This window comes from Oncorhynchus mykiss, chromosome 18 (genome assembly GCF_057628025.1).
Source record: "Oncorhynchus mykiss isolate SJ-2025 chromosome 18, ASM5762802v1, whole genome shotgun sequence".
Lineage (NCBI taxonomy): Eukaryota > Metazoa > Chordata > Actinopteri > Salmoniformes > Salmonidae > Oncorhynchus > Oncorhynchus mykiss.
Genome location: NC_143039.1, coordinates 42,534,525 through 42,553,521, shown reverse-complemented (window position 1 = coordinate 42,553,521; position 18,997 = coordinate 42,534,525). Strand labels below are relative to the sequence as shown.

The 18,997-nt window shown below is 40.6% G+C and overlaps 1 protein-coding gene across 2 annotated transcripts in view; it reads left to right on the top strand.

Moving 5' to 3' along the window:
* The window catches only part of atp9b (ATPase phospholipid transporting 9B), a 59,728-nt gene that overhangs the window by 8,273 nt on the left and 32,458 nt on the right, over nt 1-18,997 (top strand). For both annotated transcript variants that reach the window (XM_021571744.3, XM_021571743.3), the window contains exons 6-11: nt 563-621; nt 902-953; nt 3,284-3,378; nt 5,017-5,097; nt 6,170-6,245; nt 7,963-8,039. In XM_021571744.3, the coding sequence (XP_021427419.3) occupies nt 563-621; nt 902-953; nt 3,284-3,378; nt 5,017-5,097; nt 6,170-6,245; nt 7,963-8,039 (440 nt within the window). The remainder of the gene's footprint in view (nt 1-562; nt 622-901; nt 954-3,283; nt 3,379-5,016; nt 5,098-6,169; nt 6,246-7,962; nt 8,040-18,997) is intronic.

Below are 18,997 nucleotides of genomic sequence, written 5' to 3'. Positions count from 1 at the left end.
GTGTATTTTCTAACTCTCAAGAGCCCCCCCCCTGAATGAATTAATGTTTTGTTTGTTGTAATTGGTCCTCGGCCCACAAAAGGAATGCGGGTCGACAGTTTCCCACACCTGGTCTATTGTGTGTGTGTGTCTCTCTGTCTGTCTCTGTCTGTCTGTCTGTCTTTCTGTCTAGTGTGTCTATGTGTCGGAAAGAGGGTATTGAATGGATATAATTGAGAGTGACCTGGTGTGCCCATGTTTTTGTCTATGCCTCAGACCAGGGATCAGAACAGAAGGGTATTACATTTGCATGGGCAAGGTAATCAATCTCTTCAAAGTTGAGGGAGTGAGAAGAAGAGTGATGGAAAAACAGGGTTGTGGTTTTAAGAGTCAGCATCATTTTCAATGACCAAAGATCAATACATGCATTTTATTTCACCTCTGTTTAAACATTCATAGTGTGTCTTATGAGGTAGTCAATCTACAGTCAATGTGTCTGTAAAGGAGCCACTTTAGAGATTGCTTTCTGTGTTTCTGTCTATTTACAGACATTTGATCTTGGTTCTCTTTATTTTTCCCTCAGGTAAAGTTCAAGTGAAGAGTTCTGACATACAAGTTGGAGACCTCATCATAGTTGAAAAGGTGGGTCTCTTATAGCTCTTGTGAGCAATGTTGCAATCCTGTAAATTCACTTTGTGTTTGAGTATCATATGGCCCTAAGTGATTCATATGACTGGATCACCGTAACTGCCTAGTCAGGGAAGTGACCTTGTTCAATTATTCAGGAATATCCCAGGACTACTGTTACTGCGCTCGCTAACATTTTGACAACCATACTAAGCTCACTTAGTGGCCTTAGTTGACTAGCTAGTTCTCACCTCATCTTTTTCTGTTTTTATCTCATTATAATGTTTTGTTGCAGAACCAAAGGATCCCTGCAGATATGATATTTCTAAGGACATCAGAGAAGACTGGTGGGTTGTAGGGTCTCAGTGTCTGTAACATGGAATAAACACAACATTCCCAAAGCACAACAAATACCATCAGTGTAATTATACTCAACAAAACTATAAACTCAACATATGACCATTTCAATGATTTTACTGAGTTACAGTTCATATAAGGAAATCAGTCAATTGATATAAATAAATTAGGCTTGAATCAATTGATTTCACTTGACTGGGCAAGGGAGTGGAGCTAGGCCCAGCCAATCAGAATGAGTTTTTCCCCACAAAAGGGCTTTATTAAAGACAGTAATGCTCCTCAGTTTCATCAGCTGTCTGGGTGGTTGGTCTCAGATGATCCCGCAGGTGAAGAAGCTGGATGTGGAGGTGCTGGGCTGTTGTGGTTAGACGTACTGCCATTCTCTAAAATTACATTGGAGGCAATTTATGGTAGAGAAATTATTCCTGCAGTCAGCATGCCAATTGCATGTTCCTGCAAAACTTGAGACAGCTGTGACATTGTGTTGTGACAAAACTGCACATTTTAGTGGCCTTTTATTTTCCCCAGCACAAGGTGCACCTGTGTAATGAACATGCTGTTTAATCAGCTTCTTGATATCCCACACCTGTGAGGTGGATGGATTATCTTGGCTAAGGAGAAATGCTCACTAATAGGGATGTGAACAAATTTTTGCACAACATTTTAGAGAAATAAGCTTTTTGTTTATGAAGAATTTCTGTGATTTAAAAAAAGTTTTTACATTTTTTTATTTCAGCTCATGAAACACAGGACCAACACTTTACATTGGGCATTTATAGTGTAGATAATAACGTTTGACATTAAGACTACAAAGTTATGTAGTCCATATAAATGATTAGGGGAAGGGATTGTTCAATTATAGTAGTGTTATTACATTATCCAGTTAGTAACTTTATGCTTTCCCCTGTCATGTTTATCTTGGCTAATATTTACGGGCAATTTTGGTTATACAATGGAGCAGAGAAAGTAAAGTCATGACAGTTCAAATATCCCACCTTGTCTTTCTATCTAATTCAGCTGTAGCTCACTGAAACAAACCTTTCCTGAAAAGTAAAGTTGAGTTTCATACAACTTTTACTAGAAAAAAGTACTGTAGATTGAATAAAGATATCGGATTTGGGAATGATAAAGACCCGAACAAATTCCTTACAGTTATGATAGTGATGAAATGTATTTGATATAAACACATTCCAATTTCCAAAGCATTAGATATTCAAATACAGGACTGCCAAAGCCTGTCCTCACAGAATGAAATACTCCTCTCTTGTCACATTATAGTAAAGTAGCAGGATTTACCCTAGATCTGGCTCTCTGTCCAGAAAAACACAGATTATAATTTATCGTAGATTTAGGGACTGTCCTGTGACCTATATGTGTAATGAAAAACCCTGCCCACGAAAGTACAGTATTAATCCAAATCTGAACTATTTTGCATTTACAAGCAATAAAACAAGCATGTCCACCTTTTTGACTAGAACTAATAAAGAAACCTCAACATCAATCCATGATTTTACTATAGATACAGTACTACAGAATGTAATGAGTGAAATGAGCCGTTGACTGGCGATAAGGGACAGTATTGAGCTCAGTGTGGTATTACTGACTCGTCTCATCAGAGGCCTCTGTGTTCTCTACCATCAGCTGATTGGCTGGGGAATGGAAACCATATGCCAGACTCCTCCAGTGACTGATGATTTAAATATCAATTAATCAATGGTTCCATCGGGTCTCGGGCTCCTCTCTGAGAGGTATCATGAGAAATAAAGGCTCTGGACATAATTTCCATCGATCTCCTATGTGTCAATATGCCCTCGCCCGAAGGGAGCACTGATGTCTTTATGCCCTCACAACATCTCAGTGGTGTTATGTGTGCAGAGTCATAGCAGCCATGAATCATCCTTGGCGATATGTTTTCCATCATGCTTAACCCCCTGGGCCCATTTTAAAGCTGACCTTTAGCCTCTCTGTCAAATAGCCATCCTCGTCCATCAGTTTCATATAGAATATTACCTCAGATCCATACAGTTCATGACCTCTAAGCATTTGTTAGGCTCTTGTGGATGGCTAAGTGGCTTTCTCATGGCTCTATATCGTGCAGTGCACACATGTTGAAAGCAGACATACTGTAATGGTTTGACCATTAGTACATTAATACTTTCAGGCTAAGAACTGATATTTATAATATGTATACATCTTCTTTCACTGTACTGCATATCTTTCATATTTTAGGTACTGACTAAACCCAAACGTCTCTGATTACACACTTATTTTTTGCGAGGGATTAAAAGCATACCTACTGTAAAACCTTTTGTTTTTCTAGGTTCATGTTTCATCAGGACGGACCAATTAGATGGAGAGACAGACTGGAAGTTGAAAGTTGCTGTTGTTTGCACACAAAGACTACCTGCTCTTGGGGTATGTACATGACCTGTTCTCAGTATGTGACTAATATAACTGATAAATGTCATGTTATATTCAGTGATTATATTTTGTGTTATTAAAAACATTGTCAGTATTAGGTTGTTTTTAATGAGGCATGGAAACCTTATCCTCATGATAGCCAGAATGCCATAGAACACAGTACCTTCTTTCTCTACGATGAGATGATACTAAACACTTCAGATTTATGTTTGTTTTTCTGTCACTACTTAATGTGACCACATAATTCAAGTTTCAGCAAGTCAACTGGGCGATTTCATTACCATATAAGGTTTCCAGTCGATGGGGGATGGCAATCACTTTATTACTTTTTACCCCAATTAAACCCATCCTCCCTACTTATTGTAACAGGATAATTTTTAGAAGGCTGTGGGGTCATTTTAACGTTCAGTGAATTGTGACAAGCTTTTGAGAAGATCCATACAGTTGTTAACCAAATCATATTCTGTCAATTTGATGAGGTCTATTGAGCTGATTGGTTCTATTTTATTAGTTATATGTCCCATGTGTTATGATTGAATGATCTTTATACAGGGATAACCTTTCACCCAATAACACTTGAGAGTGAATTGAAATTATGTTGAGCGGGAAAACAACATAATTCAGTATCGCTATTTGACCAGATTACTAATCGAGGTTACAAATTCTAACTTCAGATACACTTTTCTCATAAAACTCTCTTGTCCACATAAGCAAGTTATTTATTTGAACGTTTGATTCGGAACCCCATTCATTTCCTTTTTCATTTCCTATCTTGATGAGACAGTTAGTCTGTGGTAAGACACTTGCTGCAACTGTGTCTCAGAAAGTGGCATTCTGCCTCTATTGTGTCTGGCTCTAGAGAGTCTGTATTTCATCCATGGGAGGCATCTACTGGCAACAGCTCTACACTGGGGCTGAGTAAGATAATCTTCCCCTCCCTGCATGTTCTCACCCAGAGAGCACTATGTGAGCATAACTGAGGGTACCTGGTGCATAGAGGCAGCCTGGCTGAATAATTTAATGTTTACAATCAATTCTATTCCACAAGGGGAGTGGGCTGCAGTAAGATCGGCGACAGGTCACACAACTGAAATGGAGCTTTTGCACCTTTATTTACTAGGCAAGTCAGTTAAGGAAAAATTATTATTTACAATAAATGGCTTCCCCGGCCAACCCTAGCGACACTGGGCCAATTGTGCGCCGCCCTATGGGACTCCCAGTCACGGCCGGTTGTGATACAGCCTGGAATCGAACCAGGATCTGTAGTGCCGCATCTAGCACTGAGATACAGTGCCTTAGACCGCCGCGCCACTCGGGAGCCCCCAACTTGATACAGTTTTTAAGGGGGTTGGGATAATAGAAGAGAGTAAGGTAGTGTCTGTACTGTATGTGTTTGCAGTTAAATATTTTTTACGTTTTGGGTTGTTTTTTACTGTGTCACACACACACACACACTACTTTTCGCTGACACGATAATCCCATCCTTTTATAGCAGGTGTTATCTTTGGCAAGCCTCACAGGTTTCTTCAACTCCTGACACTTTGATACTCTCTGGGATAGTTAGGAAGGCTTTTTATGAAGGGAAATATTTACTTGATTACTTTATTCAGGTCATTTCTACCCCTCTCTCAGGACCTCTTTTCCATCAATGCTTATGTCTATGCCCAGAAGCCTCAGCTGGACATCCACAGTTTTGAGGGAAACTTCACAAGGGTAAGTGGCTCACTGACATCACACTGTCAAACAAATGTGAAAGGTACATGACATGAACACAAAAATAGGATCAACATCACAAAGGGATATACCACGTTGACAAATGGCAACAATAAAGAATAGTGTGAGCAGCAGCAGCAGTATCTCCAAGAGGCATGGTGCTGAGTGCTGACATCACAGGAAGGTCCTCCCTGCTCTCCTCCATCCGTCCCCTCACTTATTTTATTTTATTAATAGCAGATTAGTGCAGCCCCCAGAGAGAGTAGAGCCCCAACACAGAGGGGCTTTGTGTATCGCCTTCACTCTTGGCGCCACACCAGGCTTAGTGAGCGAGCACTTCCTCTGCTCATTCATCCTCCGCGGCCTTCCTTTGCATAACGTGTACTTTAGGTCCCGGCCATTCCCACTGACCCCTTCAACTAAACGTACCTATTTATGAGGCTTTCCTTCCTCAAGACGGATATGAAGCTTTGTTTCTTTCAGTGTTCCCTACTTCTACATTCAGTGGTCAGACTCTGAGAACGATGTGGGAAATTATGTCAATGTCAGAGTGGGCAAGCATTCAGCCAACCTGCCATTTTATTTTTCATGCACCTTTTCCCCTGTTTTAATGAATTGACCGGATGTGGGGGCTTGGGTATCATAGTTATCATATCAGGCATGCAATTTGAGCTGAAATCGGAGCCTTGGCACTCATTCTGACTTGAGCTGTTTTCAGCGTACGTCTTTATTTAAGAGCATCGGGGGTGGGGGTACTACTCTGAATCGAGGCCCTCTGGGGGCTTATGTATCACTGAAATCGCATCTGCAACCCCACCCAGGACTCTTTTAAAGGAGCCTCTTTCCCCACTATTGCCACATCTTGTGAAAGTATCGATAAGGGAGTATGTAGCTACAGTATGTAGCTCGGACCCATGGTAGCAGGTGCTTATGGAAATGAATGGTACTGAATGGCAGTCTGGTATTCTGACTGCACCGTCTGAGGATGGGCGGTCAGGTATTACCCTATAAAGTAACCTTACTTCTTGAATGTTGAGCGAAGATAAACATATTTTTGAATTTTCCCCTCTAGGAAGACGGTGATCCACAAATCCATGAGAGTTTGAGCATTGACCACACCCTTTGGGCCAGCACTATTGTGGCATCTGGTAAGTAAAAAAAACTTCTCAACTGTGTGGTTTATGATATGTTTACTGTCAAAGGCCAAGATAGGTTGACTCTTAATTTTCATTTTGCATTCAAAGTTTGCAATTAAGCTTTATCTAGACATTTCTGATGTGTAGTTGTTTATGACTTGGGATCACATTTTCCATCCAACCCAATGACATTTTGTAGTGAGATACAATGATTCGGAAATGGGAGATTTAAATACATTTAAATTAAATGTGTGAGCTTACAGTGTATAACTTTCTCCTACCTCAGCCTGCTAAGCTTAATTCCCCACACCACAGTTGTCTCAGTAGAAAGTGTTTGACACTTTCTCAGTCATTCTCCACACCATTGATCTGCGGTTTCCCTCTCTCCCTTGGCCTGACCTTGAACACAAAAACACACATCCTTTATTGCCCCCAACCCACCTTTACTTACACACACCTAACTTAGACCTCTGACATCATTCTTGTAAGGCTTTGTCATTGTCCACCACATAGCTCTCCTTGGCTTTAATCAGAAGGACACTCGATAGACTTAGGTCTTTGTCTGGGACTGGTAAAGCACTCCTCAGATGATCACGGTTTTGCTCTATTAGGTGTGATAAGTCAAGTTGTGAGAAGTTATTCACATACAGTGGGGCAATTTTGTTTCTGATGTCCTTTGACAGCTCTTTGGTCTTGGCCATAGTAGAGTTTGGAGTGTGACTGTTTGAGGTTGTGGACAGGTGTCTTTTATACTGATAACAAGGCCAAACAGGTGCCATTAATACAGGTAACGAGTGGAGGACAGAGGAGCCTCTTAAAGAAGAAGTTACATGTCTGTGATAGCCAGAAATCTTGCTTGTTTGTAGGTGACCAAATACTTATTTTCCACCATAATTTGCCAATAAATTCATTAAAAATCCTACAATGTGATTTTCTGGATTTTTTTCTTCTCATTTTGTCTGTCATAGTTGAAGTGTACCTATGATGAAAATTACAGGCCTCATCTTTTTAAGTGGGAGAACTTGCACAATTGGTGGCTGACTAAATACTTTTTTGCCCCACTGTATTTAAATGAAATCTTGTCTGTGCCAAAACCATTTGTCACATTTTTGCCCATTTATCTTCAGTCAAGGTGATTCATTACATTTGATTTGTTTCCTCACCGAATGTTCTCTCCTAATCTTTCAATAGTTTTCTCTTTACCATTTTTCTCACCCAGTTGTGTCCTCTCTCTCTTCCTCTTAGCCTTTTTAGTTGGGGGATTGCATGGGCTGTATTTAAGTTTATTAGTGGTCTTGCTCTCCCATTTAAGCTCATTTAATATTAATGGCACATTCGTCTTCTGTAATAAGGGTGCCTTAATGAATCTGCAAATAAAGATGGTGGAGTATCGATTGGCTTTTAAGAGCTGCTTCCATGGGAAGTCCGGCCAGGGACCAGGAGCCTAGCACATTAAACCTCTGTCTCTGTCTGTGGGGCTACAACCATAGAGCATAGCCGCTCTCTGCGCTTTGCATTGTTTTTTTTTAAATATCTAGGTAAGTCAGTTAAGAACAAATTCTTATTGTCAATGACGGCCTAGGAACAGTGGGTTAACTGCCTTGTTCAGGGGTAGAACGCTCTAACCACTAGGCTACCTGCCGCCCGCTTACTTGACAAAGATGAGTCTGAAATGTGTGTATGTTCCAGTTAATGAGCAGCATTGCTTTCCTGTCTCTCTGTTTGACAGGCACAGTGATAGGGGTGGTGATCTACACAGGAAAAGAGACCAGGAGTGTACTGAACACGTCCTCGCCCAAGAATAAGGTAAATGTTTTTTGTGTACAGGCCGAAAGAAGTTGGAGATTTGTGTGTGTTTATATGTGCTTGTTGTATGAACAGATAACCCATAACGTTACACCAAATATAACCCCTCTATTTTATTTAAAGGGGTTCTTTGGGGTTTTGGCAATGATGCCCTTTAACTACTTCCCCAGAGTGAGATGAACTCATTGATACCATTTTTATGTCTCTGCATGTTGTTTGAAGGTAGTTGCTAACTAGCGTTAGCGCAATTTAGCGCCTGGAAGTCTAGGTGTCTGCTAGCATGCTAGTACATACCCATTGCTAACTAGCATTAGCGCAATGACTGGAAGTCTGTGTGTCTGCTAGCATGCTAGTAAATACCCATTGCTAACTAGCATTAGCGCAATGACTGGAAGTCTATGGGTGTCTGCTAGCATACTAGTAGATACCCATAGACTTCCAGTCATTGCGCTAACGCTAGTTAGCACTGGCTCTTGAAACTACATCGAACTTCCTTCATACTAGACACAGAGACACAAAAATGGTGTCCATAAGTTCATCTGCCTCTGAGGAAGTAGATAAAGGGCCTCATTGCCAAAATCCCAAAGTATCCCTTTAAGGCTCCCTTTATTAAAGATGTACAGTAAGCAGCTACAAAAAAACTGAAATGTTGTCATACCATTTATAAAATTTCAGTGGTGTTAGATTTGTAAGATTATAAGCCTCAAAAGGTTCAAGGCCCGTACAGCATTGAGAACCACAGAACTCCTCTCTCTGTTCCGCTGCCTTTCTCTAATCAGTAATCAATCACTGTTGACCTGTCAATTCTAAAGGTCACCCCCATGCTAATTAACCTGGAGGGAAATTAACCAACCCAGGATTTAAATTACATTTTCAGCACAAAGTTAATCCTGCAGAATCCCCATTGAGCGTTTATTCTCCCCAGAACGAGGAGATTAATGAAAACGCGTTTCTAAATATAAGATTTCAAACCCAAGATCTTCAGATTAGATGGACGTGGGTCAACTGATAGAGAGCTATCTATTAGATCCCGCTGTCTGGCACTGTTTTGGCAACAGTAGAAGGAAGAATATCTCTGCCATGCACTGATATGTGTACAGAGTTCTTACCTAAAGATCTTTGCCACAACCACACTCTTCTGTGTTAACCTTTTTGTTGGTTGACACTCTCCTCACTATGGACATTTTTTGACACAAGTTCCTTTTAATAAGATCGCTGATGTTGCCGGTCGAACAGCAAGGGCCAGTGTTTTGTGTAAGCTCCGCGGTTGAGAGGAATTCAATATTTCAAGGAGATGTCAGAAGTGCCAATATGGAGACTGAGATTGGGGAGAAAGTCAATACAGTGTGGCTAAAGTCACAAGAAGGTTTTTGCCTCATAATCTATTGTGACACAAGCCAGCACAATGCACTTGATCTGAGTGACAGGACATCAGGTGTAGCTTCTCTCTTTTTATTTGGATGTTGTTAAAACAGTACATCAACATTCTGTGATGTGAGACATTCCCCAACGTCTATTCCTCATTGAACCCTGTACTTATTATTTCCACTGGTTCTTCACAGAGCACATTGGCGGTTACTAGAATGATTTACATGATATACAAAAAGATCCGAAATGCTTTCTCTGCTGTTTTGTCTTTTTCCCTTTTCTTTTAAGCACAATCATGTGGAATGTTACTGAATATACTACCTGCTTGTTATTTTTGCCATGGTCTTAGTGTTAGGATTCTTTGGCTTTTGCTCAATGAATATGCATGTCTCAAGGCTGTAATTCATCATCAAATTTCACACAAACACCGCCGTGCAGCCAGATTAAATAATTCCTTTCACTTTTAATGGGTTTGGGATGAATGGAGTAAAATATGCACTTTTATTCATTGATAGCATCTTTAGGTTGAGGTAATTGAGTCCTTTCCCCCCCTGACTGAATGAATAGTGACTTCATCTGATCCTCAGCGAGCCTCAGAAAATGAAGGTTGGTCCATTGTTCAGGCAAAAGGGTATCCTTTGCTTTTCAGCCATTAAACTGTGTCCTCTGTCTTAAATTTTTCTTAATTTTAATCTACCAAACCCCCTATTTTTCTCAATAGCTCAAGCATGAACCTTGTAGTGAGGCACTGGGGTGGGGGGGGGGGGATATTTCTACCCCCCTCTACAGCGGGGGTTTAACTACAGCAGATAAGTCACTCACTGCTCTCTCAGTGCTCTCAGTTCTCTGGGGAATGGGGCTGGTAGGGGCTTAGCAGCACTGGAATTCACCTGCTTTATATACACCCCCCATCCTCCCCCTCCCCCCTTTTCAATCCAAGTTCCTTTATTTAGGGGGAGATGTTATGGCTTGCTGTTTTTGTTTGCATGGTGCGGAGATGAAAGACCTCTGTGTTCGGTGCTTTGCTGCGAGCCCTGCCAGAGAGGGGAAGGGCACTTCTTTTTTTGACATCATTTTCCCACATGCTCCATTGGCTGAGCGATGCACTTGAGAAATAAAAGAAAAGTTTGGACCTTTTGAAGGAAAAGCCATTTCAATATGGGAACTTACTCTTTTTTGGCTTCTTTTTGTGGTATTCAAGGAGGTTTGTGACAATTCAGTTTATGGTTTACCAGGAAGTGCCACCAAGAAACTCATCTCTGCCCAACAACACGGTTTGCATGATAAAAGACTGCAGTGGAGACTTTCGCCTGATTATTCCCGTGTTCTTCACCCTTGACGTAATAAGGTTGAGGAACTCATTATCCTAGGAGGGGATAAAAAAATATGTCCTCTTGAAAGTGAGACTTAAGGAATGGCTTAAGCATTATTTGCCTATCAGTAACTAGCTTTATAAGTTCATACACTAGGGATCCTGCTGTCTCTATATGAAGGAATACTTCTATATGAATGCCTTTGTCGATCCTACAGCTATTGTCAGCAGTAATCATGCGCCTATGAACCCGAGTTAGCACTGAAGTCCACTGTGTACTAACAGTATATCAGCTCAAACACAACCATCACCGTCATGTCTCTCTCTGATGAGCCTAGCAGTTTAGCAATAAAAACAATCAATAATCCCAGAAAAGTGCAAAAACATTGTCCAGATCAACATATGTATCCTAAGAAACAATTCACTGTATCACAATTCCAGTGGGTCAGAAGTTTACATACACTGCCATTAAACAGCTTAGAAAATTCCAGAAAATTGTGTCATGGATTTTGAAGTTTCTGATGGGCTAATTGACATCATTTGAGTCATTTGGAGGTGTACCTGTGGATGTATTTCAAGGCCTACCTTCAAACTTAGTGCCTCTGCTTGACATCATGGGAAAATCAAAATAAATCAGCCAAGACCTCAGAAATAAAATTGTAGACCTCCACAAGTCTGAATCATCCTTGGGAGCAATTTGTGTCTGTGTAGGTAAGTAAATAAATAAAACAACAGTAAAAAGACATTTCAAAAAAGAGTAGCAAGGCTATATACAGACACCTGTTAGTCAGGCTTATTGAGGTAGTATGTACATGTAGGTATCGTTAAAGTGACTATGCATATATGATGAACAGAGAGTAGCAGAAGCGTAAAAGAGGGGTTGGGGGGGGCTAAACGGGTGATGATTTAGCACTGTCGTTGCACCAAACCTACCCATAAATATCAATGCCTTTTAAAGTCAATACACAATTATTTATTTTTAAACCTGCATATTTAGTTAATATTGCCTGCTAACATTAATTTCTTATAATTAGGGAAATTGTGTCACTTCTCTTATTTATTTATTTTATTTTATTTCACCTTTATTTAACCAGGTAGGCTAGTTGAGAACAAGTTCTCATTTGCAACTGCGACCTGGCCAAGATAAAGCGTAGCAATTTGACACATACAACAACACAGAGTTACACATGGAATAAACAAAACATACAGTCAATAATGCAGTAGAACAAAAAAGTCTATATACACTGAGTGCAAATGAGGTAAGTTAAGGAAATAAATAGACCATGGTGACGAAGTAATTACAATATAGCAATTAAACACTGGAATGGTAGATCGGCAGAAGATGAATGTGCAGGTAGAGATACTGGGGTGCAAAGGAGCAAAATAACGAAGTAAATACCAGTATGGGGATGAGGTAGGTAGATACAGTAGATGGGCTGTTTACAGATAGTCTAAGTACAGGTGCAGCGATCTGTAAAATGTTCTTAAAGCTAGTGAGGGAGATGTGAGTCTCCAGCTTCAGAGATTTTTGCAATTCGTTCCAGTCATGGGCAGCAGAGAACTGGAAGGAAAGACGACCAAAGGAGGAATTGGCTTTGGGGGTGACCAGTGAGATATACCTGCAGGAGCGCGTGCTACGAGTGGGTGCTGCTATGGTGACCAGTGAGCTGAGATAAGGCGGGGCTTTACCTAGCAGAGACTTGTAGATAACCTGTAGCCAGTGGGTTTGGCGACGAGTATGAAGAGAGGGCCAACCAACGAGAGCGTACAGGTCGCAATGGTGGGTAGTTTATGGGGCTTTGGTGACAAAACGGATGGCACTGTGATAGACTGCATCCAGTTTGTTGAGTAGAGTGTTGGAGGCTATTTTATAGATGACATCACCGAAGTCGAGGATCAGTAGGATGGTCAGTTCTACGAGGGTATGTTTGGCAGCAAGAGTGAAGGATACTTTGTTGTGATATAGGAAGCCGATTCTAGATTTAATTTTGGATTGGAGATGCTTAATGTGAGTCTGGAAGGAGAGTTTACAGTCTAACCAGGCACCCAGGTATTTGTAGTTGTCCACGTATTCTAAGTCAGAGCCGTCCAGAGTAGTGATGCTGGACGGGCGCGCAGGTGCGGGCAGCGATCGATTGAAAAGCATGCATTTAGTTTTACTTGCGTTTTAAGAGCAGTTGGAGGCCACGGAAGGAGAGTTGTATGGCATTGAAGCTCGTCTGGAGGTTAGTTAACACTGTCCAAGGAGGGGCCAGAAGTATACAGAATGGTGTCGTCTGCGTAGAGGTGGATCAGAGAATCACCAGCAGCAAGAGCAACATCATTGATATATACAGAAAAGAGAGTCGGCCCGAGAATTGAACCCTGCGGCACACCCAGAGACTGTCAGAGGTCCAGATTACAGGCCCTCCGATTTGACACACTGAACTCTATCAGAGAAGTAGTTGGTAAACCAGGCGAGGCAATCATTTGAGAAACCAAGGCTGTCGAGTCTGCCAATAAGAATGTTGTGATTGACAGAGCCAATCAGAATATGGCTGCACACTAATGTCTCTTATCGATGACTGCTTGCGTTCCGTGCAAGCAGTCAGGGTATATACAGCAGTTTGGGCCGTCTGGCTCATTGCGAACCGTGTGAAGACCATTTATTCCACAGGCCATAATTCATTTGCCAGAATTGTACATAATTATGATATAACATTGAAGGTTGTACAATGTAACAGCAATATTTAGACGTAGGGATGCCATCAGTTAGCTGAAATATGGAACGGTCCCGTATTTCACTGAAAGAATAAACGTTTTGTTTTCGAAATTATAGTTTCCGGATTTGACCATAATGACCAAAGGCTCGGGTTTATGTGTGTTATGTTATAATTAAGTCTATGATTTGATATTTGATAGAGCAGTCTCTTGTGTGAAGCTGCTATAGACCACCAAGTGCTAACAGTCAGTATCTGGATAATGTGTGTGATGTCAACAGAGGTAATTTTCTGGGTGACCTAAATACTGTGACTGGCTTTCATCAAGCTACCACTCAAGAAAAAGCTTCAAACTGTAACCAGTGCCTGCAACCTGGTTCAGGTTATCAGTCAACCTACCAGGTTATTTACAAACAGCACAGGAATTAAATCATCAACATATATTGATCACAGCTTTACTAATGCTGCAAAAATCGGCTTTAGAGCAGTATCCGTTGGAAGTAGCGGTCACAATATATTAGCCATATCTAGAAAAACCCAAGATCCAAAGGCTGGGCCTAATATAGTGTATAAGAGATCATAGAAGAGGTTTTGTAGTGATTTCTACGTTGAAGATGTAAATAATATTTGCTGGTATGTGGTGTGTAATGAGGAGCAACCAGATGCTGCCCTTGACACATTTATGAAATTGCTTATTCCAGTTACTAATAAGAATACACTCATTATGAAAATTAGTGCAGAATCATGTAACAATTAACTTATTAGGAATTTGGGGCACCACGGGAAAAGTTGTTTACCGAGTTACTATCTCCCGACTTAAACTCTAAAGATCTATAAATATCTCTTACATTAATAACAGTCAATTCTGAATTATTACCTCAGTGTCAATCTGAACCTCGCATAATTCTGGATATCTGCACAAACCCTAGCTTAAGTGATGAATCAGCGATACACAAATTGGCTTAATTACTTATTTACTAACTAAATAATCACACAGAAATGCATAAACACACTGTATAGGTTATTGATTACTAACATAATGGAATGTTAATAGGTCCCAACTGGACTAGCAAAAGCATGACTGTTTGGTTACACCACGGAAAAGGAGGGGTGGTAAGGAGAGAGGGCGACAAAAAGAGTCAACTTGTCGTACATACATTTGGAAGCTACGCTCACTGGAATATGAACATTTAGCACCCTAACAACCGCTCATTCAGATTAGAAATGCAACATATATTTACACGTAGATGTCGTCTCTCTGAAACCACTCGATCTGTCTATGGGGGAGTAGTTTGATTGCGAATAGCTGTGCAGCAACGCTCCCCATCCAACCTGAAAGAGCTTGAGGGGATCTGCAGAGAATAAAATGCAAGAAACTCCCAAAATACAGGTGTGCCAATCTTGTAACGTCATACCCAAGAAGATTTGAGGCTGTAATCACTGCCAAAGGTGCTTCAACAAAGTACTAAGTAAAGAGTCTGAATACTATTTTTTTAAAATCATTATGGGGTATTGTGTGTCGCTTGAGGGTGGAAAAAACTATTTCATTTTCAAATAAGTCTGTAACGTAACAAAATGTGGAAAAAGTCAAGGGGTCGGAATAATTTCCGAATGCACTGTAGATTTTATTGGACTCCAACTAAGACTTCGTAAGATGGGACTGACCGACAATTCTCTGTGTTGGAAATGCCAAAAAGACACTTGGACATTTTTACATGCAATATGGGAATGTACTACCTTTCTGGAAGGATGTTTTGAAAAATCTGGAGGAATGGTTGAGGTTAACAATTCCAGTTTCACTGATACAGTGGGGCAAAAAAGTATTTAGTCAGCCACCAATTGTGCAAGTTCTCCCACTTAAAAATATGAGAGAGGCCTGAAATTTTCATCATATGTACATTTCAACTATGACAGACAAAATGAGAAGGAAAAAAATCCAGAAAATCACATTGTAGGATTTTTAATTTATTTGCAAATTATGGTGGAAAATAAGTATTTGGTCAATAACAAAAGTTTATCTCAATAGTTTGTTAAATACCCTTTGTTGGCAATGACAGAACTCAAACATTTTCTGTAAGTCTTCACAAGGTTTTCACACACTGTTGCTGGTATTTTGGCCCATTCCTCCATGCAGATCTCCTCTAGAGCAGTGATGTTTTGGGGCTGTTGCTGGGCAACACGGACTTTCAAGTCCCTCCAAAGATGTTCTATGGGACCTTGAAATGCTTTTGAGTTGAGTTTTTTTTACCAAAAAGTAATATTTTGGTTTCATCTGACCATATGACATTCTCCCAATCTTCTTCTGGATCATCCAAATGTTCTCTAGCAAACTTCAGACGGGCCTGGGCATGTACTGGCTTAAGCAGGTGGACACGTCTGGCACTGCAGGATTTGAGTCCCTGGCAGCGTAGTGTGTTACTGATGGTAGGCTTTGTTACTTTGGTCCCAGCTCTCTGCAGGTCATTCACTAGGTCCCTGGAATTCTGGAATTTTTGCTCACCGTTCAAGGTGATCATTTTGACCCCACGGGGTGAGATCTTGCGTGGAGCCCCAGATCGAGGGAGATTATCAGTGGTCTTGTATGTCTTCCATTTCCTAATAATTGCTCCCACAGTTGATTTCTTCAAACCAAGCTGCTTACCTATTGCAGATTCAGTCTTCCCAGCCTGGTACAGGTCTACAATTTTGTTTCTGGTGTCCTTTGACAGCTCTTTGGTCTTGGCCATAGTGGAGTTTGGAGTGTGACTGTTTGAGGTTGTGGACAGGTGTCTTTTATACTGATAACAAGTTCAAACAGGTGCCATTAATACAGGCAACGAGTGGAGGACAGAGGAGCCTCTTAAAGAAGAAGTTACAGGTCTGTGAGAGCCAGAAATCTTGCTTGTTTGTAGGTGACCAAATACTTATTTTCCACCATAATTTGCAAATAAATTCATAAAAAATCCTACAATGTGATTTTCTGGATTTTTCTTCTCATTTTATCTGTCATAGTTGAAGTGTATCTATGATGAAAATTACAGGCCTCTCATATTTTTAAGTGGGAGAATTTGCACAATTGGTGGCTGACTAAATACTTTTTTGCCCCACTGAATGTCTCTTGGGCGATAGAACAGAGTTACTTAATGTAACAAATTTGTGTGACGAATTTGCACTGATCATTGTTGGTATGGTTACAGCAGCTAGAGTAATCCTTAGAATTTGGAAAGGTCATGCCACTCTTACTCTGAAACAGTGGATAGAATCAATGTTGGAGGTTAGCATCTTATAAACAAATGCTTGCTAGGATCACTTGTAGAAACAACAATTCTAGAAGCTGGATACATTTTTAGTTGTAATGTTATTTCTAAAACTGGGAGTTGATGACTTGAACCCTTTTAGTTCTGTATTGTAGCTTGTGAGATACTGTTTGACTGTGTGCTATGTTGGAGGATATGTCTGGATGTCATGCTCAATGTTTTTATGCGGTACAATGCTTTTTTAAAATTGTTAACAAAAAAATAAACTGTACTATAAATTATATAAAGAATGATAGTAAAAAGTTTTGGAGTATCTTAAATGAAATTTTGGGCAAAAATGCCAACTGCTCCATCATTCATTGTATCAGATGGCTCATTCATCACAAAACCCACTGATATTGCCTACTAGTTTTTCATTGGCAAGCGACAAATGCTGACACTACACAGTGTAACTGTCTTTCAGAATTTGTTCAATCATTGTAATTTTGAATTCTGTAAAGTGAGTGTAGGAGGTGCAAAAAGTGTCTGTCGACAATGACAAGCCACCTGGGTCAGACAACTTGAATGGAAAATTAGTGAGGATAATATCGGACGATATTGCCACTCCTATTTACCATATGTTCAATCTAAGCCTACAAGAACGTGCCCTCAGGTCTGGAGGGAAGCAAAAGTTATTATCCTACCTAAGGAGAGTAAAGCCCCCTTTGCTGGCTCAAATAGCTGACCAATCAGCCTGTTACCAACCCTTAGTAAACTTTTGGAAAAAATTGTGCTTGACAAGATACAATGCTATTTTACAGTATTCAAATTGACAACTTTATGCATACTTATAGGGAAGGGCATTCAACATGTACTGCACTTACACAAATGACTGAGGATTGGCTAAGAGAAATGGGTGATAAAAAGATTGTGGGAGCTGTTTTGCTGCACAGTGTGTCTTTTGACATCCATCATAGTCTGCTGCTGGAAAACTTGTGTTATGGCTTTATACCCCCTGCTATATTGTGGATAAAGAGTTACTTGTCTAACAGAACACAGAGGATGTTCTTTAATGGAAGCGCCTCATATATATATATGAATTCTCCAGGGCAGCTGTCTAGGCCCCTTTACTTTTTTAGATCTTTGCAAATGACATGCCACTGGCTTTAAGTATGCGGATGACTCAACACTATACACGTCAGTCAATACAGCAAGTGAAATTACTGCAACACTTAACAAAGAGCTGCAGTCAGTTTTTGAATGGGTGGCAAGAAATAAATGAGTCCTAAATATTTCAAAAACAAATCATTCACTAAACCCTAACCCTCAACTAAATGTTGTAATGAATAATGTGTGAATTGAGCAAGGTGACATGACTAAACTGCTTGGAGTAACCCTGGACCATAAACTATCATGGTCAAAACATATTGATATAACAGTAGCTAAGATGGGGAGAAGTATGTCCATAATAAAGTGCTGCTCTACTTTCTTAACAGCACTATCAACAAGGCAGATCCTACAGGCCCTAGTTTCTACATTCTTAACAGCACTATCAACAAGGCAGGTCCTACAGGCCCTAGTTTCTACCTTCTAGACAGCACTATTAACAAGGCAGGTCCTACAGGCCCTAGTTTCTACCTTCTAGACAGCACTATTAACAAGGCAGGTCCTACAGGCCCTAGTTTCTACCTTCTTAACAGCACTATCAACAAGGCAGGTCCTTACAGGCCCTAGTTTCAACCTTCTTAACAGCACTATCAACAAGGCAGGTCCTACAGACCCTAGTTTCTACCTTCTTAACATCACTGTCAACAAGGCAGGTCCTACAGGCCCTAGTTTCTGCCTTCTTAACAGCACTGTCAACAAGGCAGGTCCTACAGGCTCTAGTTTCTACCTTCTTAACAACACTATCAGCAAGGCAGGCCTTACTTTTGTCGCACATGGACTACTGTCCAGTCGTGTGGTCGGGTGCCATAAAGAGGGACTTAGGAAAATTACAATTAGCCCAGAACAGGGCAACACAGCTGGCCCTTAAATGTACATGGAGGGCTAACGTCAATCTCTCCTGGCTCAACGTAGAGGAGAAATTGACTTCATCACTACTTGTATTTGTGGGAAGTATGCATGTTGAATGCACTGAGCGGTCTGTTTTAAACTACTGGCACACAGCTCAGACACTCCTGCATACTCCACAAGACATGCATTCAGAGGTCTGTTTAAACTACTAACACACAGCTCAGACACTCCTGCATACTCCACAAGACATGCCATCAGAGGTCTCTTCGTAGTCCCCAAGTACAGAACAGTCTCGAAGGTGCACAGTGCTATTTAGAGCCATGACTATATGGAAATCTGTTCCACATC